The following is a 27,427-nucleotide window of genomic DNA, read 5'->3' on the forward strand; positions in this document are numbered from 1 at the left end:
AATCAATGTGTAGCCTCTTACAAAATTGCAGAACTTATGCTAAACAAAAAAAACAACAACACAACCACCAAACACTTATCTTTCCATAGATACAAATGTATGCTAAACAAAAAAATGAATCTATTTTTACTTAAGTAAAGACTTGTTTTGCAAGTAATGAAATACCATGACACTATGCAAGTGATGGCTGAACGCTTTAAAGGATTCATAAATTTTAGATTAAAAAGTCAGGATTATTTAGAATTCACTGTGTGGTTCATAGACAACATATCTGTTTAAAGTATTTTAGACGATTTCAATCATTTTCAACTCTGAAAATAAAAGCTGTAATTAAAATACAAACCCATGCCAGACATGGGCGCATGAACAAATGATTAGCAACCTGTTCAACTTAATTAAATGCTGGGTCGCTGAAAGGGCTATTGTCTTACTATTTTTGTTGAGCTCTGTTGACATTTCTAATCTTGTTCAAGTGCACGAGGGTCACAAAAAATAGTTTTTTTTTTTTTTTTAATTCCCACGTTTAATTATTGGTGTTTGTCCTGTTGGGCGGTGGGTCAGAAAAGGTTGAAGACCACTGAAATATGTGGAAAGAAAGGCTAGTGGCATCTATTTCACACACACATACATAAGTACTTTACAATATAAGGAAATTAAGAAAATATTTAATTCTTAACTGACCAATCATTCCCGATTCCAAACATAGCCTCGCAAACTCGTAGACCTCCTTGGCCTCATTCCAATTGTTTGGTTTTAAAACGACCATTAATCATCAGAAGTGTACGGCGATCCTCGGCGCTGTCTTTATTACAAAGCTTATATCAGCTCACTCTGTCTGGTAAAAAGTTTGTACACGTGATTTCTCCCACACCCTATCTCGTTTGTACACGTGATTTCTCCCACACCCTATCTCGTTTGTACACGTGATTTTTCCCACACCCTATCTCGTTTGTACACGTGATTTTTCCCACACCCTATCTCGTTTGTACACGTGATTTCTCCCACACCCTATCTCGTTTGTACACGTGATTTCTCCCACACCCTATCTCGTTTGTACACGTGATTTCTCCCACACCCAATCTCGTTTGTACACGTGATTTCTCCCACACCCTATCTCGTTTGTACACGTGATTTTTCCCACACCCTATCTCGTTTGTACACGTGATTTTTCCCACACCCTATCTCGTTTGTACACGTGATTTCTCCCACACCCTATCTCGTTTGTACACGTGATTTCTCCCACACCCTATCTCATTTGTACACGTGATTTTTCCCACACCCTATCTCGTTTGTACACGTTATTTCTCCCACACCAAATCTCGTTTGTACACGTTATTTCTCCCACACCCTATCTAGGATAAAGCTGAAATTTTGCACAATTATTTCTTTTATCTGGCAACACAAAAATTAAAAAAAACCAATGGACCTCATTCACCAATCGTAAACAAACAACATTTAGCCACGTGATTCTATATATCTTCTATACAAATTATGTAATCCATAAAGGCTGTCACATGATACGTATTTTTCATTTTTTTATCAATATTATGACGTGGGTAAATGTGTTTATTTACAATTGGTGAATGAGGTCCATTACTAAATTAACTTTTGGTATTAATTTTTTTGTTTAGTATCTTAAACAACGGAAAGAAGTTGTACTTGACAGATGTGTCAAGCTGAATTAGTCCCATTGAGTCTTCTTGAGTGAACATTTTTATGTATTTAAAAAAACGATCATGTAAACATTCTCCAAGAAACTCACTTCTTCCCTCCCCCTTTCACAACTGGTCCAGACAAGTGATTTGATCATAGCGCAGTGAGAAAGCTAAAAGCTAAACAAAAAGAATTTTGGTAAAAAAAATATTTCTAATCATTCAGATTTATTAGGTTTACCGCTTATGACTTATCCAAATTAATTGATACCATTACACTTAATATTAGCTTTCTTTTTTTTTAAAAGTACTTTTTAAAGTATTTTTTGAACATGTTTTTCTTGTTTTTAAGATCAATACCCTAATTATCATTCCTTGCTTTACAATAGCTGAGACCAAAACTTTACAATGAGCCATGGAAGGTAACATACATTTGTCTGCTGAATTTTACCATTCATTTCAATTGGTAACAAGTCACATAAATTCCTTCCGTGAATCTGATGTTGGTCTGTTATTTCTAGCTCTATTTAACTCATGTAATACTTCATTATTGTAGGAGTCTTTTCCAGTGAGCTTTGCAAACTTGAGTTCTTCCTTTGAACAGTCCATGGTCCAGCATGGTCCAGCTAGTGGTTTCTAAATAAGACAGTGCTCAAAATGTTCATATTCGTCTATTTGGAGAAATTTAGAGACATCTCATTACTATCGTTTGAGAAAAACATCCATAAAAAAGCTAAACAGATTCAAGAAATAAAAAATCACCCTTTGGGCCAGGATTTTGTGATTTTACCAGAGGCTACAAGACATTGATAGCAAAGACAAACAGACACAAACACTCTTTTGTTCCCCTGGCAATCAAATCATTAAATAGAAACAATTTGATATAAACTTTCACATGTAAATTATGAGTGAATCTGGTGTGAATGTACATTTTGTTTTTTTCAATTTACAAAGTTTTGTTTGGTGTAATGCACAAATTGTAAGACAAATTTCCATACGGACAATAAAGATTATTATTATTATTTATTTGTTCAACTCTTTACTGAATACAAACTTTTTAAAAAAAAATCGATTTCGGAACTACCCGAAAGCCGCGTTCAAAATAAAAAGACGTAAGCAAAATTTAATTTCAGAAGATAATATTTTGAACAATTATAATTGTCAAACCAGTTTTCATTGTGTGACCTATTTAATAGTTATTAAGATTAAGCATAATATGTCAAATGTCTTGGAAAATCCTCAGAGCCGGTTTCTAAAATACCCGGTTCAGTTTCCGTTCCAGTCAGTGCTCACCCAAATACTTTTTGAACCTATGAAGAGTTTTCAAGATAATAGTAATGAGAAATGGGAGGCATTGTAAAAAAAATGCTACATTATATTTAGTGTGCTCTTAATCTGTATTGTAGAAGAAAATTAATATAGGTAGATCTACATCTAAAGCCTAAGAATGAATAGTGATGTAAGATGAATGCTATTCTTTTTAGTATAGAGAACTTGGCTTGTCTTGACCTAGAAGGGGGCTCGAGGTTCGACACCCGACTCGGGCAGAGTTGCGTTTACTGAGCGCCTAAGGGCAGCACGGAAAACCAACTCCTAGATACCCCCTCCCCCCCACTGGTCCACAAATGAGATTGGACCAAAGCGCTCTGAGCATGCTATAAGCATGAAAGTAGCGCTATATAAAAGCTATAATAATAATAATAATAATAATAATAGAGACATTGTTTATTATTTGTTAGTTAACCAGTAGCCTACAGAATTAGGGACGGCAGTTAATCTTTATTCTGCGAAGCAAAAAGGGCACATTAAGTCTTATACTAAGTACACATAAAATAAGCTGGGTCGGATCTTATCCTGAATGGGGGGGGGGGGGCGACCGCATACCAAAAATGTAACAGAGGTGCTCCGTAAGCGCTATAAGATCAACTCAGGCGCCATTTTGCCCTCACTGGCATAGAGGAAAGTAGCTGGCAGAAGGTAGCTTCTGACAATTGGAGAGCTCTCACGAAATCCGCGGGACACACATTTGAGGCCCACAGGAAAGCCCCCCACAGGAAAGCCCTCAACAGGAAAGCCCTACTAGAGTACAGGCGTAGAAGACGCACAGAAAAAAAAAGACCCCCCTACGGACAACGGCTTTGTATACATCAGATGTAGAAAACTATGCAGATCGCAACTGGGTTTGCGCAGCCACGTGAAACACTTCTCATCCTTAATCTTCGGAATGGAATTAAATTATTAAATACATTTGGTTTGTGTATAGTAATCAAACAATAAAAACACTAGAAAACGTTTCTCCCCCCCCCCCAAAAATAGTTATTTAATGTTAGAATTCTAGGACTTAAGAAAATCAGCTTAGGAAGTTGTAAGTCGTTTAGTAACGGTTTTATTACAAAGCTTCTATCAAGTCAGTCTGTTTGTCTGTCTGGTAAAAAGTTTGAATGCATGATTTCTCCCACACCCAATCTCGGATAAAGCTGACATTTTTTACAATTATTTCTTTTACCTGACAACACAATCAACAATTAACCAATTAGTTAATTAACTATAGGTAATTCATTACTTTATTTGGTATCTAGAACAAGGGAAAGAAATTGTAATTGATTGAAGTGTTGGTATAAGATGAATGATGACCATTATAGGTCGTCGTCTGAGTCTAAAAACCTGACAAATAGGTCGAGACTATAGAAACAATAGACAACTATACAATCTCCCATGTTCATAGACTCCTCACTAGCAGAGTTGTCACCGTGTTGGCCTGAGAAGGCTTGAGCCATGAGTTCGAATTCAGGTCGTTCACCATTTTTAAACCAATTTATACATGCTTTTTATTGTTAGTCGAGATCTATTACAAATTTAATGACATGACTGATCCAAACTAATTGATGCAAGTACGTAGTTTTTTTTTTTTTTTAAAGTATTTTTTTTTAATTTTCTCGTTTTTATGTATTCTATCTATTAAACAACTTTTTCTGTTGTGTTCGCAAGAGATAATACACATTCGGAGCGTCAATGGCAACTATAACACATAGGACGAACACAATGATCCCAATTGCGACATAACCTAAAGCCTGTGCGGACGGCCGTCGATCCTCGGCGCTGTAGAGCAGAGACTGGGACTTCAACGTTGACTTGACGTCGATTATAAGTTTACTAACTATGGCGTTGATGAGGGCTTCCCTTTCTTCAAGGGTAAAATTGACGTTCTGCACATGAACAGTTGACGTCATCAGCATCTGTGTACTCTGCTCTGCGTCACTACTCTGGTCTGAGCTTGTGGTAGTAGCAGACGACGAGTCTGATATAAAATATTCTGCTGTCAACGTTGAACTACTTTGAGATGGTGACGTTGTTTCGTCTGAAAAGTATATAGGGGAATGAATCAACTGTGAATATTGATTTAAATGTGAAATATATAAATCTCAGATGTCAGTCTTCTACTGAGGTCTCAAATAACTTCCATATTATTGTTACGACATAATCACGTGATCTTCACGTTAGCCCATTCTGGACATGTGTTGATACATACAGACAAGACACAAGGTAGCTGAATTAAAGTCTAGAAACAATGTTTAAAGTAAAGACAGACCAAGAAATAATCTGTGATTTATTCACATAGGCTGATACCTACAAGATGGTGAAATCTACATACATTTAGAAACGTTAAGTAATGTTTAATTATTAGCAGAGCACTGTTTACAAGCTATGATTCCTACAATATGGCAGTGAGAGAGACCTCCAGACAGAGGGGTCGGTTGTAAACCAATCTCTCTTTCCTGGCCTCTTGAAAAACCTTTCCCTTTTGCCAAGAGTCCTAAAGTCGTACGTCATAGATCAATCACATGCTATGAAAGTATTTAGTTTAATAATCATTTACTTACTGTAAGAACAAACGTCGTTTGATACCAGTAGGTCCAGGTCGTTCAGGGATACAGCGCTATCTAGAAGTAAATAGTTGAGTATGAAAAGTAAACAAACTGTTTCTCTGATCTATCAATTAACATCTATCCCATTTATCCAATGAAGACTACATCAATACATCCGTTCATATGAAAAGTCTGGTCGGGTGTATGCGCTTCCAGCTGTCGTCTCCATGGTCCGTAGTTTGCTCCCTATCCACTGCTATCTCTTGCCGTCCAGGGGGAAGGTATGGACTAGGACGTCATACACGTCCAGGGGAAAGGTATGGACTAGGACGTCATACACGTCCAGGGGAAAGGTATGGACTAGAACGTCATACACGTCCAGGGGGAAGGTATGGACTAGGACGTCATACACGTCCAGGGGGAAGGTATGGACTAGGACGTCATACACGTCCAGGGGGAAGGTATGGACTAGGACGTCATACACGTCCAGGGGGAAGGTATGGACTAGGACGTCATACACGTCCAGGGGAAGGTATGGACTAGGACGTCATAGTCTTCATTTCCGAAGGACGGACAGTCTGACACTCATAAAGCAGAACAATTAAAACAGCAAGGGTTTTAAGGGATACTAATCGCCCCCTAACAAAGCCTACAAACCTAAGAGTGATACAATGTGAATACTGCCCTGAAACGCAGGAAATTTCACAATACATTTTTCAAACATTAAAACCTTTATGCAATTATGCAAACGTTTTTTTTTTAAATCTAAAATAATAGTATACAAATTGTTTGCATTACCAAGTTAAATTATTCTAGTCATACTAGCCACTTACATTTTAAACAATTCGTTTACTTTTGTTTTAACAGAGAAAGAATGCGTTAAGTATATATATAAGTCGATTATAATTTAAAACAACAAAGAATAAGCAGTACAAAGGAGAAGTAGAAATGTGAATATGAAATGTACACTTTAATATTTCATCATCTCTTCCTTAAGGCCTTGAATGAGTGATTAGCACTTTACATAACCGTTGAATAGATCATTATTCAATCAAATCAGTTTGGTCAGGCTCACACTGCGCCATATCTTTATAACAATGAGTTCTTTGTATACGCATGAAAATTAACTCTATCTCTCCGTAATTATTTCTCAATCATCCGACGTAATTATTGATTTGCGTATTTGTAGTTCACTTCCATGTTAGGGTTAAAACTTCAGTCACGTCATAATAAAAAAAATTACTTTATTTGGCCTACAATTAAATGGGAGTCCATCCTCTGTTTAGGTAACACAAATTAATGTTTAGAAAACCAACAAATAATTTAATGTGGTTAAACCAACGATGGTGTCGTCAATAAGGAGAGAAAGAGTTAACAATAAATGTGGTTTCCATAAAACAAGTAGGCCTATCATCTTTCTGTTCTCCAAATGATTTCCAAGTTGCAGTACCGAGCAAACTTTACATCATTAGCATCAATACCCCATTCCCTTAGTTACATTAAGCACAACAACCCAGCCTTGAATTCGATTGCTAGATATTATTTCATTGTAGATAACAGTAGCGCAAAAAAAAAAACAACCTTTCATATTTTAAGCCGATGTATGCCAGACGTAGGACGATACCTCAAAAAAGAGGACATGTCATCCTTTTACCGGACATCCGGTAACCCTATGCCATGCCCTAACAGAGCATCCCAGCAGTGACAAGTTCACACATGGTCACATTTATGTATTAAAATCTGCGGGTAAGGGGTTAACGATTTTGGCCCATGTCCATTGCCCCCCCCCCCCTTCTCATGTCTATATGTTATACCAACTGTCATACAAACTAAGAAGCACTTACGTCAATAAAAACAATTTACCTGTCAAGGTACTGCTGCTGGCATTGTTGGAGGTGCACAGAGTGACATTGGTATTGCCTGCCGTTTCAATGTCAAGTTGTTGAGTATCATTGAATGTGTACACATCAGCTGACAACAATGAATACGTGTAACACGTAAATGTACACACAGGAGACATATGAAAGAAACATGCTATAAATGAGAACAAACAATCACGGTTGTAATGGAACACAGAATCACACTCACCCACACATAAAAAGTTGATGGGCATGACTCCATAAACGTCATAGAAAGAACACATGCAAACAAACACGAAGCGTAGGTGTCAACCAGTAGATATTACTACACATTCATCTTAAAAGTTATTAGTTTGTACCTCGGTCGTTGGTTTGTAGCTCCCAACAGCTAGTACAACTCAACCGATGCACGCGTATTTAATTCTTACTGTTTGACTTGAAATAAACTTCAACAGAAATCTTTTTAAACAAGGTTGACTTTAGCTTTCGTTTATAAATATAGGCCTACATAGATTCAACTCGAAAGAAGAAACACACACAAATTGCAGTTTTTAAAACGGGAAAAAACGCAAATTAATGCTAGGATGTCCCTGTTTGCACTTTCCTCGTAATGCCATCGAAACTCTTATTATGAGTAATTCATTTTGTCGGAGAACATGTCCCGCAAACCTCATGCGACGCTCTGTCACAACCTTACTAAGGGGTCGACTCCCAGTTCGGCAAAGGATTTCCTTGGTTGACACCCGATCTCTATAACTGACTCCTAAAATCCGTCTTAGCCATCTTTGTTGAGCCACATTTAGTCTTCTTCAATTTCGGCAGATGACTATTCACTGCACTTTATTAATGGAGCCCAGCCACTGGTAGAAATGTGTAACCTCTCTGGGCTACGCTCTTGGAATTAGGTGACTGTAGTTTGCTTTAGATTTTATCGTCAAAATCATCTGTTGGGGGTGGGGGGGGGTTAAACTAAAAAATCTCTGGAATTATTTTAACAAATTAAAAAACGACTTAGGTACGCTTATAGAATTTGGTAAATTAGTTTGCTGTATAATAATATTGAAGAGAAAGGCTTTCAACCTCATAACTCTCTGTAGGGGGATTTTAAACTCAAAAGCACCTGGAGGGATTTTAAACTTTAAAAAAAAGCCCTCTGGAAGAAGGGGGTTTAAACTCAACCCCCCCCCCCCCCCCGGAAACAATGGCTTGGCTACAATCATAGAATTTTGAGTGTGTGATTTGCTTTTTTTTTTAATAGTGAAGAGGTATTTTTTAGCATCAAAATTGGCGGGAAGGGGGGTTTGAACTCAAAACCCCTTTGGCTACGCTCATAGCATTTTGAGTGCGTAATTGGCTTTTTTTTATATTGAAGTTTTTTTTTTAGCTTCAAACCCCACTGAAGGGGGTTTAAACTCAAAACCCCTTTGGCTACGCTCATAGAAGTTTTAGTGTGTAATTCGTTTTTTTTTTATATTGAAGAGGTGGTTTTTAGATTTCGGAGGGGGTTTTAAAATCAAAATCTTCCTTAGCTATGCTCTTGTAATTTGGGTATTCTCATTTGCATTATTATTTTTTTTTTGGTTTTGTTTTTTATAGAAGAGAGGGGTTTACCTGCAAACCCCCTGGTAGGATGTTTCAAACTAAAAAAAAATAAAACCTTGACTGCTCTGGGGCTAGTGATGATTTAGTATTAAAATCTCTCCTAAAATAAACAAAATCAAAGCAAAAAATTAGTCACTAAATTCCGACCACTCCAACGCGGGGGATTTCATTTCGGACCCCCCCCCCCTCTCCCGGCTACGCCCATGCACTAATGATCCAAAGTTTGTGGACCACGTTCTAAGGCAGGGGTGGGCAACATTTTTTCTATTAAGGGCATCTTTAAATGGAAATGGGGGCCGCATATAATTTGCCCACCCCTGAACTAAGGTACTGAAATTTGAATTGCATGAGCCTTACCAATAAGGATTTCCGGTTTGATGTAGGTATTGGACGTGTTGCTAAGGACGCCCAAAACACACGTAGAGTTACCTAAGTAGGAAGTGACGTAACAGCCGAGGATTCTGTCACACATATTTCTGCAGTCAGAAGGCGAAGACTTGCTCAAGTTGACTGCAATCATCTGAGTGTTGGCCAAGGTGCTATACAGATTGATGTTAGTGACATCTGGGAAGATTGTATTGGTTTCTTTGACCCTAGTTCACACGTTGACCTAAAGCTCAATTACATTGGTGCTAACATTTACATTACACAATATCGCAACAACAGAAACATGTTTTTCAATATAAAAAGGGAATGAAGGCGATAGAGAGAGAGGGAGAGAGAGGGAGGGAGAGAGAGGGAGAGAGAGAAAGAGAGAGAGAGGGAGAAAGAAGAGAGAGAAAGAGAAACAGAGAGAGAGAGAAAGAGAGAAAAATGTTAAGAGAATGACTATTTCATATTTAGTTGTTTTATTTTTTTTGTTTTTTTGTTCTGTCTGCACTGTAAAATCATAAACTTAAATGTATGATTACTTTGATTTTGGTTATCAACGGTTAATAAAGGCTGATTAAAGATGATCTAGGTTAATTTAGGTTGATCTAGATAAAAAAGAAAAACAGTATAAAAAAGCACAACCAAAGTAACCAGCATTCCTTTTCGAGACGATCAGTTCAACAGGATAATGCTCGAACATTAAAACACCTCACAGTTGTTGTTTCTTTAACGGTGTTACAACTAGAATGCCCATGTTACAATGGCAGGAAGCAGGAATAGACAGAAGAGTCTGTCCTGTGATGTGATGAGTATGTTAAAGTGTCTGTGTGTATGACTATTTCAGAAAGTAACTACTACCTACTGTAAGCCTCCACTCTGGAACACAAGAAATTTTTCTTCATGCCGCAACTTTTTCTCATCCACAACAGACTTTCTTTATCTAATCTGAAAGGAACATGTTCATTGTGTCAGGAGACTTCAAACAAAATCATTACACAATCATAGGGACCTTAAACAATCATGTAGGGACCTTACACATTCATGAAGGGACAATATACAACCATGTCGAGACCTTAAACAATCATATAAGGACCTTACTCAATCATGAAGGGATCTTAAACAATCATGTAGGGTCCTTACACAATCATGTCAAGACCTTACATAAATATGTAAAGACCTTACACAAAGTCTAATCTGTAGAAGTTCTCTATATAAAAAAAAACTAACAATACCACATGAGTTATCAACATGATTTTTATTCCTTATAATTTCGTCAAATGTTTAGTATTTAAAATAATATGAATATTGTATAGTGTTCTTAATGTTAATAATAAAGTATTTATATCACTAATCTATGTTACTGCTTCTCGGGGCAGTTTCATAACAATCATTATTCATGGTCGATGACAATACATGAATAAATAATAAAAGTAACCAATTAGTTAATCAGTTAGTGGTAATTAATTAATTTTGTTTTATATAGAAAAGGAAGCTTATTCATGCAGCATTGAGATGTTTAAAGTTATTTAATCAATTAGTTGTAATTACTTAAGTAATGGGCTTTGTTGGTGCAAATAAAAATTATATATGTGTCAGATGCGAATAGCCCATAGACATAAATAAATATAGACTGGAAAAAGGAAGTAACTTCATGTAACTTGAAAACATGTACATCTATTGTATTCGGATTTCCGAAATATGAAAAGTTGCATGATCTTCATTCTTAGAGATTAAACAAAACTACACTGCCTCCTTATTTACAATATATATAGGTGTGTATAGATATGAATACTTAACTTTTATACTGCTCATAAATGCTTTATAATAAAGTACACACAATTGCAAGTCACAAATTTTCGTTTCATAAAACTCTTTAATTGGCCAGTCTATATTTATTGATGTCTATGGAATAGCCCAAATTTTCAGTAAAAGAAATTGCAAAAGTCATTTCTCTATAGAAGAAGTTACGAAAGTTATATAATATAAAACCAAAGACCTATATATACTACAATAAATATAGGTATTTGCTTTCTATTTACGATTTATTAAAATCTGTATGAATGGTACATCTAGAGCAGTGGTCTTCAACCTTTTTTGGCCTACCGCCCCCTTTTCGAATTTTTTCTTTAAAAAAAATCCGCCAGCGCCCCCCTCTAAGAAAAACAGTTATAAAGAATCGTGAGAAGGCAAATTTGAACAAAATATCATCTATCTATTAATTGTTATGCTGTCAATAACACTTATCCCGCTTGGGAGACGACCGCATGCCAAAGGCGATTGTTGTGAACTCCTTGGCCTATGACTGACGAGCTTTGAGGAGGACTGAGTTACAGAGGTGCCCCCCTCCCCGGTGAACGCTATAAAGATTTATTCATTTGGCTCTCACTGGCATAGAGGAAAGTACCTGGCAACATTCTCTGGCAGCAGATAGCCTCTGAGAGAAACCGTTCGAGAGCTCTTACAAAAACTGCGGGACTAACATTTGATACTCAAAGAAAAGCCATTATTGAAGACAGGAGCAAAAGACGGAAAGAAAACTTAAATAGAACACCAGCATACAAAGACTTTGTCTGCATAATATTCGGGAAAATATGTAGGTCGCAGTTGGGTTTGCGAAGTTATGTGAAACACTGGACTCAGCCGTAATCTTCGGAATTAAAGGCAAAAAACAGCCAATATTATCATTATGGAAAAACTTTTGTCAAATAATTTGCAGTGATTACACACAAAAAATTAATTGTAAAGACTTTCTTTTAAATCCTAAGAATAGTCTCCGTTTAAATTTTTGACTATTGGGGCCTACTGTTTTTAGGTTTAATTGTAAATATATTTTTATTTTTTAATATAAATATTATTATTGCTGAATTCACTACAAAATGAAATTAAGCTAACCTTGTGCCTCCTGCAGTCTGACAATATTAGAAATTTCAAGCTTTAAGTTAGACAAGGCAAGGCGAAGGTCTTCTCTAGTGGCTACATCCTGTCTATTTCTTTGCTTATTCATTAACTTTGTTACGTACTTAATCTAGGTTAACCATGTAGGCTTACTGAAAAGCTAATACATAATTCCTATTTCGACCACAGTTTTGGAATTTTACTGAAACATTTAAATGCAGCCACATCTCTGTTGTACCTCTGGGACGTAGCTAGGAATTTCCATTGTTTGGGGGAGGGGGCAGGGGGGCTTGACATCTTTGGGGGCCGCTGCATTTTGCGTAATATTTAATTTAATTAATTAAAAAAGCACTAATTTGCCCCCTCCCCTTTAAATGGGGGCCCGGTGGATTTTCAAATTTCCCCCCTCCCCCCACCCTAGCTACGCCACTGTGTGCCTCCTATGTTTACATTCTTTTTTTACTGAAGACATAGTTTTGTAAATCTATTTTTTCATGCAACTCAATTTGAACGTCAGTAACAGATGTTTAATAATTGTCATTTATATGTATATATTTTTAATTTTAGAAGTGAATCTTAATTTCTTCATGTGAATTGCATAGATATCGGTGTCCTTGGGCAGTAATTCATTTGTCAACGAACAAGCTTTGTGAGAGTGTAAAACTCTTTAAAATAGATTTAATTCCTCGATAAAAGAGAAAATGATATGATCAATGACAGTCAATTTCTTTCTTAGCAGTCGGAGGTTCGTTTCATTCACTTATGTTAGATGCATAGCATGGAAAACATTTTTTTAGCCTGCTTTAAGTCATCGCCAACCGTTGAATCTTCCCGTTTCTCAAAAAACAATAATTTAAGAGCTTAAAAAATGAGCCATAACAATTAACAAACCCCTTTCGAAATCCAGCGAACTTCAGTTTACAACAAGAGTCTAACACCTTTTTCATCATTTGTTTCACAAAACTGTTGAAAGATGCGCTTATTTTCGGCATAGGTTTGTATTTTATTTACAGTTTTATAATTAGATTCAAATAGAAATGAAATTGCGGGCTAAACTTTTCTTGTGTATCATAACTCACAATGTGAATAGTAAATTGATTTGTTATTTATTCTATATTACCTATAAAGTCATTGTAGCGTCCAACCACTGATGGTTTCCTATATGTCCTCAGAAGCTACATAACTAGATAATTTTGAAATAATATTTCATCTCTAACAGAAAAAAAGTATATGTTTTAAAATGAATTTTGTTTTAATCAATTTTTCAACAATATTATAAGATTTTTCAAAAAGCTATGCATTTTTCTAAGAGGCCACTAAAGCATATCCTGCTTTGCCGTTTTTTGTTTTTAATATTGTTTTAATAGTAGATTTTTATAATTGTTCATGAATATTCTTAAATTATTTCTGGATATCGCTATATGTTCGTGAAGCGGACTTGGTTTCATAACCTCATCTGAAAATGCCATCAAAGTAGAACATACTTTTTTTCTAGTGGAAATTCACTAAATCTCAAGGAAATATTACATGACATACCAGTGAGATTTCGTAACAACATTTTATCAATGTTTTTTGTTTTTAAAAAGTTAAATTATTCTATTAAATGTTACCTGTATTGTTTTTTTGTATTTGCAATTAACATTTACATATCGATATATGCACATCTGTAGATAAAATAAACTATAATCTAAAAGGTGTATTACCTACTTTGTTTATCAAATGTTAAACGTTTATACGCGCGAGATCCAAGGACAATAAATACTCTCAAATTATAGCAAAAGAGTAAGAATTTAAAAATAGAAAAGGGGATTCCCGAACTCAATTTCTAACGCTGTTTCTGTTCTTAAATTAGAAACAAGTTATTTATAATTTGTCTATATTTAGTTTCCCAGCTTTAATGTTGAAGAATTTTTTAATTTGTTTTGTTTCAGGGCACCTTAAATTTCTTCTTTCCGCCTTTATGCCCAGCGCCCCCTTACCGCCCCATTTTGTGCTCAGCGCCCCCCTACCGCCCCTTTGGCTCTCAGCGCCCCCCAAAATCTCGAAAACGCCCCCTAGGGGGCGATATCGCCCCCGTTGAAGACCACTGATCTAGAGCTACATATTATAAATGAGATTAATAGATTTATGTTAATAAATTAAGAGGAATGGATCTATTGTTCTACAATTTTAGAATCTACATATTTTTTTTGGCATCTCGTACAGTATAGCAGATAAACTTACAAAAGCCGTCAAATCGCTATAGGTTCTGCGTATACCGTTCACGCCATTCACGGTTCTGCTTGTACCGTAGGCGTAGTCATATCACCACATGGGCACATGTGATTCGTGAAGCATTCAAATAAATAGTAGACACTGCACTCATCATTAATATTAGGAATCAATGACGTTTTCATTAAGTAGACTATTTCTAGATCTACATTTCAGATCGAATCTAGTTTAGAAATCTAGATTCTATCTTGAGACTAGATTGTCACTAATCTAGATCTAGCTCTACCTGACTAAAGTTTATTAATTAGGATAGGCCTACATTTGCTATCTAGATTATTCTAATAGAGTCTATATCTAGATATAAAAAAAATTCTATAGGTAGTCTAGATCAGAATCAGTAGATCTACTATCTATACAATATTGAATATACTTCTACTTATAGATCTACTCTTCAACGCCAATACCTAATAAACCAAATATAATGATAATAAGGCTTGTCATCGAGTCCGAAGATGAATGAGGAATGCAATATTTCCCGTCGATACGCCGCCCCAGCTGTGACCAACATATTTTCCCACAATCAGGGCAAGCATAACCATTGTCCCCCTATGGTCGATTAAGATTTTCTTTTCGACTTCTATGTCTGTCCTAGGCAGCGGATTTCCTTTTGGTCTCAAATGTGCATCCCACGGCCTTTGCGAGTGACCTCTAGCTGTCTGTCTCGTTCTGAGACCGCATGCAACCAGGTGATCTCTTCTATGTCTGTGGAAGTAAGCGCCTAAGCTGGTCTTTAAAGCGTTTCCGTGGGGCACCTCTGTTAAGTCGACCACATTTAAGCTCACCAAAAAAAGACTGGTTTTGGCATCCGTTCGTCCTCCATACGGGGTACGTGCCCTGCCAAGCTTAACTGTCGTACCATAAGACGTCCCTCTATATTAGTCTATACTGTCCAAACCGGCGTTCGCAAGGACATCGCTGTTTCTAGTGCTGTTTGTAATGCTGTCTTGACACCGTATGTCCATGATGGAGCTCAAGCATCTTTGGTGAAAGCGTTCAAGTAGCCTTAGTTGTTTTCTGTATAATCCATACAGAAGGGTTGAGAGAACCACTGCTTGGTAAATACTTTTTTTGTAGGCAGGCGGAGCGATCTATTCCGCAAACTCACTTCTGGAGGCGTCCAAAAGCACTACTGGCCATGGCCAGACGGTTATTGACTTCCTTGAAAGCGAGGTGTCATTCGATACTATAAACATAAGGAGAAAACACGACCCCTTAACTCAAGAAAACATTAAGAAATTAAAACAGATACAAAATAGACAGTGAGATTAATAACAAACGAATGTTCACAATTGATTACAGTAACACCTTTTTAAAACACCTTTTAAAAAATCATTAAAAGTTTTAAAATCACAACAATTTTCATTTCTACAATTATTTTTGTGTGTGAAATTGTGTGTTGGAAAATGCCGGGTACTTGAAGTAAGCTAGTCCTAAAAAAAACCTACACATATTGGTCAAAAGACTCATCAAATAAAGTACTGTACATGTGCAATTTCACGCGCTAGTTTCAGGTCTTTTCTTTCTATAACTTCTATCGTGTTTAAAGACCGGCTCGCGATGGCTTGCAGTTTTAAACGTGAAAAGTAACATGATCATTTAAAAAACAGCATAACACGTAGACACGTGACTTACGCATAGCAGCCATTATTGGACTTGAAATTGCTGGAGGCAGACGTTTCGAACATGTTCCAGGCGGAAGCGTTAAAACTTTGACAGTTGTCTGCCCATGCCAAATACTGGCCATCTGTTGACGCTAGCCAGGCCAATCCAAACCATGCATTGCCCCAGCTGTGGAGGTTTAATGTGAACCTAATCAGTTCTCATGATGTAAATGTATGACATTTTAAGACAGCACAATATACATATAAATCTATTAGTCAATGTTTATTTTATTTCGTAGAGAAAGTAGAGAACTGAATTGAACTTCTTTATCTTTTTTTTTTAAATTACATTTTTCTAATGCAGCTTTCATTCTGAGCATGCCCATTGCGCTTTGGTCCAATCTCTTTTGTGGAACGGGGGGGGGGGGGGGGCGGGGTTTCTGGAAGAAGGTTTCCGTGCTGCCTTTAGGCGCTCAGCAAACTATTTAGCTCGAATCAGGATCGAAACTCCAGCCCCCTAGATAGGCAAGTAATTGCAACTCAGCCAAACATCCCACACAATGCAATGTACGCCTAAACCTTATCCCAGATACCCCCACCGGAACCTGCGACGCCACTGACCCCAACTGTATCGGCACTGCCGTTCATTTGGATACATCAGCTGCGTGGAGAGGGGGGAACTGATGTGTGGGTGACATCGTTCCGACCACAGCTAATGCCCAGGCATTCATCTAATTTCAATGACTTCATTATGTGTCGAGTTTGCCGTTTATGTAGCAATAGTGGTTTTACAGGGTGGGGTCGCTAGCCCCATGCCAAACCCTCCTCCTTTCTCACCCGGGCTTGGGACCGGCATATGGCGGAGATGATTCATAATCGCTTCGCGACTGAAGGAGGCCATAGAATATTCTTAATCATAACATTTCTAAGATTAGAAACACATTTTCTTCAAATAAATAACAGACCTACATTGTCTGAACTGATTATAGCTATAAGTATCTGGGGACTTAAGTAGACTACACAAATTAAAAACAAAGTCATAATGTAACATCAAGTAACTCGCGGTTCAAAGGTTAATAAAATGAAAAAAAAAAGTTATGGATTGAGGGTCCGAAAGTACTGCTGCAAAAAAAAAAAAAAAACCTGACGCTTCATTGAGCATCACACCTTTCTGCAGACCGCCACCAAAAATCCCAAACGCTTCATTGAGCATCACACCTTTCTGCAGACCGCCACCAAAAAACCCAAACGCTACATTGAGCATCACACCTTTCTGCAGACCGCCACCAAAAATATTCTCGATATTTTTCATTGTTTTTTCTTTTTAAAAGGTACTTCAAATCTATAAATATCTCTAGGTTCTAAATCGAGTCGAGGCTTGGAGTGTCCGTAAGTCAAAGATATGATATTTCAACTTTAATAATGAAGTGTTTTTTTTTCTATTTAAACAAAATATTTGTCGTTTGGGTCAATATCTGCGACGGCAGTAGTAATAACATTCAGGACGTGACAAAGTATTGATTTATTAGAAATATCAGATTCCATTCATCGATTGGTAGTTCGGTTTTAGCCAACGAATAAAAATAAAAACTTCGAAAACAAATTTAATTCTGTGGTGTTTTTGTTGTTTACAAATAACATTTTGGCTTATCTTAAGGGTCGGACAAGGCAAGAGTGTGCAACCGCCCTGGGGCTCAACCTTAAAAGGCACCTGCACATGTCAAAATATATAACAAACTATGCAAATCAAATATAAGAAAATAAGATGAAACGGGACTACATTCCATACTCCATTTATTCCTTCACAAATATAGAGCATGTTTTAAGAAATTAAGTGAAGAAGTTGGTGAAGAAGTAAGTGAAATATTTGACAAAGAAAGATGTGAGATTTAAAAAAGTCAACGAAAGGAGCATAACAGAGCCTTAGTTTTAGTCCGTAGAAGTTTAGGATGGCGATGTTTTAGTCTGTAGAAGTTTAAAATGGTGATGTTTAAGTCTGTAGAAATTAAGGATGGCGAAGATTCAGTCTGTAAAAGTTTAGGATGGCGATATTTGAGTCTGTATAAGTTTAGGATGGCGATGTTTTAGTCGGTAGAAATTTAGGATGGCGATGTTTTAGTCTGTATAAGTTTAGCATGGCGATGTTTTAGTCGGTATAAGTTTAGGATGGCGATGTTTTAGTCGGCACAAATTTAGGATGGCGATGTTTTAGTCTGTATAAGTTTAGCATGGCGATGTTTTAGTCGGCAGAAATTTAGGATGGCGATATTTGAGTCTGTATAAGTTTAGGATGGCGATGTTTTAGTCGATAGAAATTTAGGATGGCGATATTTGAGTCTGTATAAGTTTAGGATGGCGATGTTTTAGTCGGCAGAAATTTAGGATGGCGATATTTGAGTCTGTATAAGTTTAGGATGGCTATGTTTTAGTCTGTAGAAATTTAGGATAGCGATGTTTTAGTCTGTAGAAGTTTAGGATGGCGAAGTTTTAGTCTGTAGAAGTTTAGGATGGCGATGTTTTAGTCTGTAGAAATTTAGGATGGCGATGTTTTAGTCTGTAGAAGTTTAGGATGTCGAACGATCATCATTCATCAATAACCCTACATTTTGCCAGGTTGGTTAAGTCTCCTAGAGCTGGTTAGCCTAGGTAGCTTTACTTTACATGTAAGCAAAGAGAGAGAGAGAGAGATTACTACATAATCTGAACACGTTCCGCCTTCCCCCCCCCCCCCCCCACCATGTTGACCTAACAACGATATGCCGATGCTTTAAGTGGCACAACAGGCACAGACACAAGGGATTTAATTGTTATACAACTATCTTAGAAGATCTAAAAAGCCGTTCAGTATTCAGCCCCGCGTCACGAACCAATAATTGCACCTAATGTTCTGCCATTAAATCTCAAGAGCTAAAACCACACCAACTGAGCACCGACATTCAAACAAAGTGATTCATCTAAGATTATCATTCTAAGGGAATTAATACTCTTTGGCCCAGTCGTTTTGAGCGAAGGATGTTATCTTCTCTTGGAAGTAGTCCGTCTCTATTCTCGTCAGGGTCGCTCCCAGTCTTCTGCACGCCACGGCTGCGTCATACCATGTCATCAAGTTCCTGACCAACAGAATTGTTGTTTGTGCGTTGACTTGCTCAGCTGCGTGTTAAAAAGAAAATCAATGATAATAATAATAATAATAATGAAAATGATGTCTCTAATTATTATTGTTTACTTCATGAAGTGAGTAGGCCTACGTTCAGAGGTGGCGTAAGGAGTTCGCTGGGTTTGGGACTAACCATAGAGTCCTACACGTCTAACCCTAACCCTAACCTTTCAATGTCTTATGTTGCATCAAATAAAAAGAAATCCATAAAAGTTTGACTGTGTCTTTACAAATCTTGTAGCGCGTTAGTTCTCCCACTTCCCAGTCTCGGGTCAAGTTGAAACTTTGCGCATTTACTAATTGTCGATGACAACACACTAATCAATAATAAAAAAAAATTAATTAGTGATAATTAATAATTAAAAAAAATATATAAATGGAGATTATTCTTGCAGTATTGAGATATATGACAGTAATTGTGCGGTTCTTTCCTAAAAAAAAAAAAAAAAAAAAATTAAAATCTTTTGCTTGTTTTTCTTTTGAAAATGTCAGGTTCGAGGTGAAAGAAAATAAATTGTTGCACTTTTTAATCTTTCCAGGGTTTTGTTAACTTTATACTCCCTCCTTTCCCTCAGTTAAAACTTAGACATAAATAAACAAAGCCAATCCACGATAAACTATTTCAAACCATGAACAAAGGTTTGTACCAATAACAATAAAAAATGTCATGTTGATGATGATTTTCTCCTTTGGAATCAACAAGGGTTAATATGTGTGACAACTTGTAAACGATCGTGGTCACGTGATTAAAGCGGAAATTACAATGGCCGTGAATCAATTTGCCATTCAATTCAGAAGCCCATAGCATCAGAGACAAACACTGAGCTCTATGACGCGTTACAAGTGCTGTGGGGTGCACATGACTTGAGTGGTATTAAAAAATTTACAACATAAAATTAAATAATAAAAAAATGTTAAATCATAATAAATTATTTAACAACTCAAATCTTACAGAGGCGGCACCTGAAGGTGTGTGCAGTGTTTTGCGGGCAGTCTGGACTAAGACAGAGCTTTGGTTTACGCAGTGATTCCTTAAGTGATGTAGGCGTACCCTCAGGGGTATAGGAAGAGTTGCAAGGGACAGGACCGGATTGAGAATTGATATCTATCTATCTATCTATATATATATATATATATATTAGGGGTGCACCGGACAGTCGATCCGGCTTCTGCCGAATATTTGGCATTTTTTCACTATTCGTCAATATATTCGGCTCCGGTCGAATATCACTACCGGATAGTAAAAACTACAGTGTAGTACCTATATTTCTATTCATATTGTTAGGCGCCTCCGCGCTAAGTCTTTTCCAGATACATCAAACGGAGGTGACACTTAAATATCGAAACAACACAGGCGAAAGGCAAACAATATAAAGGTAGTCGACGCTGATAAACGATGTCCAACAAGAAGTTTAATACTCAATGAAGGAAATAGTCGAATGTCGTCAAACTAAATCTGCACGTCAATAAAAATATACCACTATTCATAAAGTGGACATGATATATATATATAGTAAAGTAAGTAAAGTTCCCCTTTCAGACCTTGTATTCTAAAGGGCAGATGACGTAAAGGTCATCTATTTTCTGTGGTAACGGTTTACGAGGGTGTCATGTGGCCAGCACAACGACCAAGCGCCAACTAATGTCAGGTACCCATTAGAGCTGGGTGGACTCAGAGGCGCCAAAGGATCCCGAAATTAAAAATCCCAGTCTTCACCATGATTATATATATGTATATATATATATATATATATATATATATATATATATATATATATATATATATATATATATATATATATATATATATAATATCTTTTATAATATATTATATATATATAATTATTTCTTATATATTATATATATAATCTAAGCATCTAAGCTATTTGAGGTATGGGGCCCTTATAATCAGTCAATAAGACAGTTTTTCCTTTGCTCTTCCTTAAAAATGGTTGCAAACATCCCTAGAACCATTTTTTGGGACCCCCAAACACGTGGGATCCTTAGGCTATAGTTAATGTTGCCTATAGATACATCCAGTACTGTCAATGGGATAAGAATTTATAAAAAGCCCCCTCATTTTTAGTATTATTTTATGCTTTTACAAACTCAATCTATAAATCTATATATACAGGTGTTATTTTACAGTTAGGAATAAATTCTACAAAGAGCAGGAAATGGCTAGGGATGTTAGACTATCCGCCAACACGCCTCCTTTATCAACGTCAACGTCAACAAAAAAAAAATGTTTCGATTTCTTTATTTTCAGCCAATTCGGGACGCACTATATGTTATGTCTATGGGACGCACCTATTATGTGTGCTAACATATAAGTAAATAAAACGTGGATGAGAAAGCACTGAGATTGCCAAAGTGTACAAGGATAGTTATACAAACGTATTTTTTTTTTATATACGATAATTACGCGTATCTATGTGTGAGTCTAGCCGAGCACGTTTAGTATAGACTTAAAACTATGTTATGTATTTGCTTTTCCTGGCTGATTCAAGCAGCCCGTTTCACTCTAATAGCCAGGCCGGCCTTAGACCACTGCAACCTATGCAACCGCAATGGGCCCCGCACTTTCATAGGCCCCGCGCTAATTCTAGATGTAAATTATTGAATAAAACCATTTTAACTTCCCGTGACCTCAAGATTTTCCAAGAGCTCCTGGAAATGTCCTGAAATAGCAAAATCGAAAAAGTCCTGGAAATATGAAACTATTCGAAATCTCCTGAAAACTCAATCTCATAAAAAAATAGACAAAATTGTCATCTTGGGTAGTCAATCAATATGGAAAACGCCAATCCTATGCGTGATAAAAAAAAACACCGCATTGTCAGCTTTCATTTAATAAAATTCAATGCAAGGACAAATTTATTTTCAAATACAAAATCTTATTTATCACTTATTATCCTTATTCCTACCCAGACAGACTGGGCCCGCATAGTTCGCATAGGGCCCTGCAATAGTTAGGGCCGGCCCAGCTATTAGCTATTGGACACCTTCGTTCCTTCATTTTGTGTTTGATACAAATCTGCGGCATACAGAAGCTTGAACATAGGCCTAGGCGGTGTGAATATATATTTGGCGTAAATATATCTGACGTGGAGATAGGCCCTAGATTATGTAAATATATTTGGCGTGGACATAGGCCTAGAAGATGTAAATATATTTGGCGTGGACATAAGCCTAGAAGATGTAAATATATTTGGCGTGGACATAGGCCTAGAAGATGTAAATATATTTGGCGTGGACATAAGCCTAGAAGATGTAAATATATTTGGCGTGGACATAAGCCTAGAAGATGTAAATATATTTGGCGTGGACCTAGGCCTAGAAGATGTAAATATATTTGGCGTGGACATAGGCCTAGAAGATGTGAATAGAGATGACATAAACATGGGCCTAGATAATGTGAATATAGTTGACATGAGCCTAGTTGATCTGACCCGTAAGTGACACCCCTGACCAACGCCTTACATAATTTAGGAATGATAGTTGTTCTTAAGCAAAGCCTATATCCCCAAATAAAGACTAATTCATTGCTTTCAAAACTGAGTTTGTTTATTTGAACAGCTTGGTCGTTAATACTAAATGTTACAACATTGTTGTTAGAGACTTTTCACTAGACCCGACGGAGACCCAACTTCATTAAGTTATGGACATGACATTTTGTAAGCCTCAAACTATTAAAAAACAACAACAAACAAGCAAAATAAAAAAAAAATACTTAAAAAAAGTACTTATTTTAAGTGTATTTGTATCAATTAGTTTGAATCAGTCATGTAATAAAATGTTTAATAGATCTAGACCAATAACAATAGATCTGAGCAATTACAAATATTTTTTTACCAACACGGTAACCACTCTGCAAGCGAAGAGCGTATAAACTTGGTTCTATTCCATGTTTTTGTTCACTAAGCCTCAGACGACGACCTATAAAGGGACTAATTCAGCTTATACCACCACTTCAGTCAAGTGAGAATTCTCAGTCTTTCTCTTGTTCGAGATACGAAACAAAATAATTAATTACCAAAAGTTAATTCATTAATTTGTTATTATTATTATTATTATTATTTATTCTTGTGTTGTCAGGTAAAAGAAATAATTGTGAAAAATTTCAGCTTGATCCGAGATAGGGTGTGGGAGAAATAACGTGTAAAAATGACGCTTTTAGTAAACATTTCAGTAGACTTACTTACCTGTGCTTGGTATAGTCCATATATTGGTACTTGTCCATGCCTGATGGATTAAGCAGAACAGCACAAATAATCTATACATTGTCTCGCTTCTGTGCTGTACAGACGTCACCTGGTGTTGATGTAAAAAAAAAAAAAAAGACTTTCGACTAGAAATCGTTTCCAGGAAATAGTCCCTCCCCCCCCTTGCTCTAGTTTTTTTTTTTCAGTTAAGTGTCAGCCACGCTTGAGTGCGCTCCCACCTGAGAAGTGGACAAACCTAGTCAGTTGACGTGGGGAATTCTGATTTGATCAAGAGGAATTTTCTGGCGCGAATAAGCCCAATACATCCAGAAGTGAGAAAAAAAAACGATGCCTGGAGCCAGAATTATCCAGGAAAGAGAGAGAGAGAGAGCGGGGGAGTAAAACTAAGTAAATTGGATAAAAAAAATAATATGACCTAGTAATACCTAGTAAAAGTAAAAATTATATATAATATACCTGAAGGCTATATGAATTTGAAAAACTGAAAATATAATACCTTACTCAGTCTCATATATATATATATATATACTTGGAATTAAAACCAGCCAGTCTGCAGATCTAGTGATTTTCTTGGGCTAATTGACTTAACATGACGACAAGAGTTGATTTATCTGAATCGGATCGATTCAACAACCGGTAACATGGCGCCAATAAAATGAAAAAAACAACACAACAACAAATCACATTCTATTCACTTTCACACTAGTTACAAACACAGAATCACAATTAAACAGAATCGCCATATAGAATGTATCCAAAAGAAGGGGAAAATAGTCTCAATAGGCCTTGCAGTGATTTTGTTCCCAATAAAAGATGAATAACTCTTTGACTAACATACCACACTGAGAAATTGTCCATATTTTGTTTTTAATATTCGCATTTATATACTTTGAGATTTTTTTTTGACTAGTCAAGTTAGATTGACTTACTTATTGTGTTTAAAATTATGAACATGTCGGTCAATTTGGGCATCGCAAAAGCTAGTCAATTAAAATCCTGTTGAAGTGAAGTTTTTTCTTTCTAGAAATGTATTATTAGTGTTTGTGATCAGGTATGCTTTTTCTTGATTTCTCTCAGGGGTGAAATGCGCCACTTGAAATTGTTCAATGCGCCACTTGAAATTGTTCAATGCGCCACTTTTGGCGAATGCATCATAGGTTGGCCACCCCTGGGATCAATGAAACACAGAGACGGAGTAGGTGCCTATAATTAGTATTAGGCTTTTTTTTCTCTTTTAGAATTCTTAATTTGAAACACACATCTTACTAACTAGCAAATGAAATATTTTAATTAATGTTAAATCACTTTATACAATTTCAAACAACAAATCTGTGCCCATATACAGATCTATCTATCTATATATATGTATATCCATGATTATCTACTCTAAAGATGTATGTCACCGATGTGAGGATGTATAACTGAAAGTTACTATTTTACTTTACACACGAAGTCTACGTAATCTGGACAGTTCTGATGTGAAATATAGAGATTTATATGTGTGTCTCTACCATTAATTTGTAGAAATAACGGTGTAAAGTTCACCGTAAAAGAAAATACAATTGCCAGAGTAAACCAAATGATTGAATACTTAACAAGCTCAGATTGAATGGACAACAATGACGGACAGCGTTAAGATTTTTATTACCTCATGCATATTATTTGTACGCATGACTTTCTGAAGATAACTCTACCAGTCCTTTTGTTATTCTCTCCCCTAGCTCCGCTGCGCAGTTGGCTGTCACGTGGTCTGAGATGTTCATTTGATGAAGACGTAGTGGTCTCCAAAGTGGTTCCAGCGTCAGGCCAACAGAGGGCGCTGTGCTTAATGATAGTGCCGGTTCTTTAAAACGTATTATTATTAAAATTATTAACAAAAGGCGTCGCTGCTGAAAAGAAAAAAATTGCAAAACTAAAGCACAATGGATAATTTCACATTTTAATTACTGCTCTGAACGTGACCTTGATTTCTTGCCATAAGACCAGCACAGCTACCAGTCCACCAATGTCAGGTAAAGGTATCCAAGCAAAGATGTCGACACAGTGATCGCTTTAGAATAATATCAATGTCAGGCAAACTAAATTGAACTTCCGTGCTTCCAACTTAAAAACAAACAAAAACAACGTACGTTACAAAAGAAATTAGAAATTGTGATTCTTGAAGTGCTAGGTCTCTATTTTTATTTGTTAAAAAAGGACTAGAGCGAACGAATATATTCACAGCATAACTAATTAGGGAAAGAGTTTCTAAAGAAACAAAGATGATAGTCATAAATTTCATGTAAGGCTACTTGAAAGATAGGGCCTATCAAGAACATTTGTAAATGGAGATGATGTAAAGGTCATCTGTTTCTGTGGCACACGGTTAACGAGGTAGTCATGTGGTCACACAACAAAGAACCACCCAACTAATGTCTGGTACCCATTACAGCCGTGTGGACTCAAAGGTGCCCTAAAGATTCCGGAAGTAAAATATACTAGTCCTCTCCAGGATTCGAACCCGGGACTCCCGGTTCGGAAGCCAAGCGCTTTACCACTCAACCACAGCGCCTCCTTAGCCCATAAAAGATGAATTATAAATGCCAGCCTTTAGCAACCAAAGGCTCCACCAGAGAGAAGGAAAATACTGGAAAATGGGGAAGCTTCCCCGGAGTGCTCGGCCTTGCTTCTATTTAGGGATGTAACATATTGCATCTGCTTGAATCTCTCCCAGACAGAACATTGCTCCAACAAGCCGGGGGAAAGAAGCTTCCCCTGACTCTTATTCAAGAGTCCTAGACTTCATTCTGACGACAATTACAAACTTGCTGACATCTCATTTTTCTCGACAACGAGTCTTGAGGTCCAAAACTCACATCCATGAATACTATTTCCTTGGCTTTGAAGAACTGTAAGTGTTGCTACAGGCGATACAATGTAACACGACCAAGTCGACCTGGTGTCTTGCAGTCACACAAAATATTTAAAAAAATACAAATATCAAATCTGTAATGCTTTAGACAAAAACTGTTGAGTCTGGAAAGAAACAAAATATATATCGGAAATTAGTAATCAATGCGCTAAACATAATCGATACTCTAAGTGCCTGGCCCGCTGTCAAATGTCACTTTGGATTTTTATTTATTTATTTTTTTTTTTACATTTTTTTTTTGTTTGGTCTGGATAATTTTTTTTTATTTTGAAATTTGCTTTAAAAGTTTTTCAGGTGACATTGAAAAATCGATTTCTGAATTTATTCTTAATAAAGTCCATGCTTGAAAATGATTGTTCGCATGCATATCTGGACCTTAATAAGAATTAAATATTAAAAACGCTAGGTTTTTTTTTAGATAATCACACGAGTCAGGAATACTATTCCAGGTGTAAAAAAAACATATTTTCCCTCTGCCGATAATAATAATAATAATAACTATAATAATTTAATTTATAGAGCGCTGTTAACAAACATGATGTAGGCTCAATGCGCTGTGATAACATTACAATTTTATAATCATAAACATGAGAGCTAATATGACAAACAAATCTAAAATAGTATTGAACAGATGGGTCTTAGTGTTTCTCTTGTCTGTAGTGAATCATGTTGTCTGTCTGAGATCAATTGGGGATTCCCAACCTTTGGTCCGTGCACTGAAAAAGCCCGCAGGCCGTAGCTTTTGAGGGAGAAACAACGCATGACTAGAAGCGTCGAGTCCATGGAGTCTAATCAATTGTACTATAAACTTTATTTTTCTCTTCTAAATAGGCACACAAACTCTTGAATCTTGAACTCCACAATATTTTTTTTTTAAATACAGTAACACATTTCAAAACTGCTAATATTAATATTGAAAGGCGAACAATTTATTTCTGTTAACGCGGCACTCAGGCAATAGCTTCCTTCATATTTAACAGAGATGTTGTTAAATAGCTAATGTTTTATCCACGCT

The 27,427-nt window shown here is 36.5% G+C and overlaps 1 protein-coding gene across 2 annotated transcripts; it reads right to left on the reverse strand.

The window, feature by feature from the left end:
• Positions 1–1,445: 1,445 nt before the first annotated feature.
• On the reverse strand, positions 1,446–26,673 carry LOC106050204 (uncharacterized). Of its 2 annotated transcripts, none has more exons than XM_056015009.1 (10): positions 25,150–26,673; positions 23,481–23,589; positions 19,103–19,268; positions 16,150–16,305; positions 10,214–10,296; positions 9,409–9,543; positions 7,382–7,489; positions 5,534–5,593; positions 3,373–5,010; positions 1,446–3,145 (listed from the first exon to the last, which is right to left on the reverse strand). In XM_056015009.1, exons 1-9 carry the CDS (start codon positions 25,171–25,173, stop codon positions 4,604–4,606), a joined length of 1,248 nt encoding a protein of 415 aa, XP_055870984.1. In that variant the 5' UTR covers positions 25,174–26,673; the 3' UTR covers positions 1,446–3,145; positions 3,373–4,603. The 2 variants fall into 2 exon arrangements, with proteins under 2 accessions (XP_055870984.1, XP_055870983.1); XM_056015008.1 differs by having other exon boundaries at positions 1,448–3,145; positions 9,337–9,543; positions 25,150–26,668.
• Positions 26,674–27,427: the final 754 nt, after the last annotated feature.

This window comes from Biomphalaria glabrata, chromosome 17 (assembly GCF_947242115.1).
Source record: "Biomphalaria glabrata chromosome 17, xgBioGlab47.1, whole genome shotgun sequence".
Taxonomy (NCBI): domain Eukaryota; kingdom Metazoa; phylum Mollusca; class Gastropoda; family Planorbidae; genus Biomphalaria; species Biomphalaria glabrata.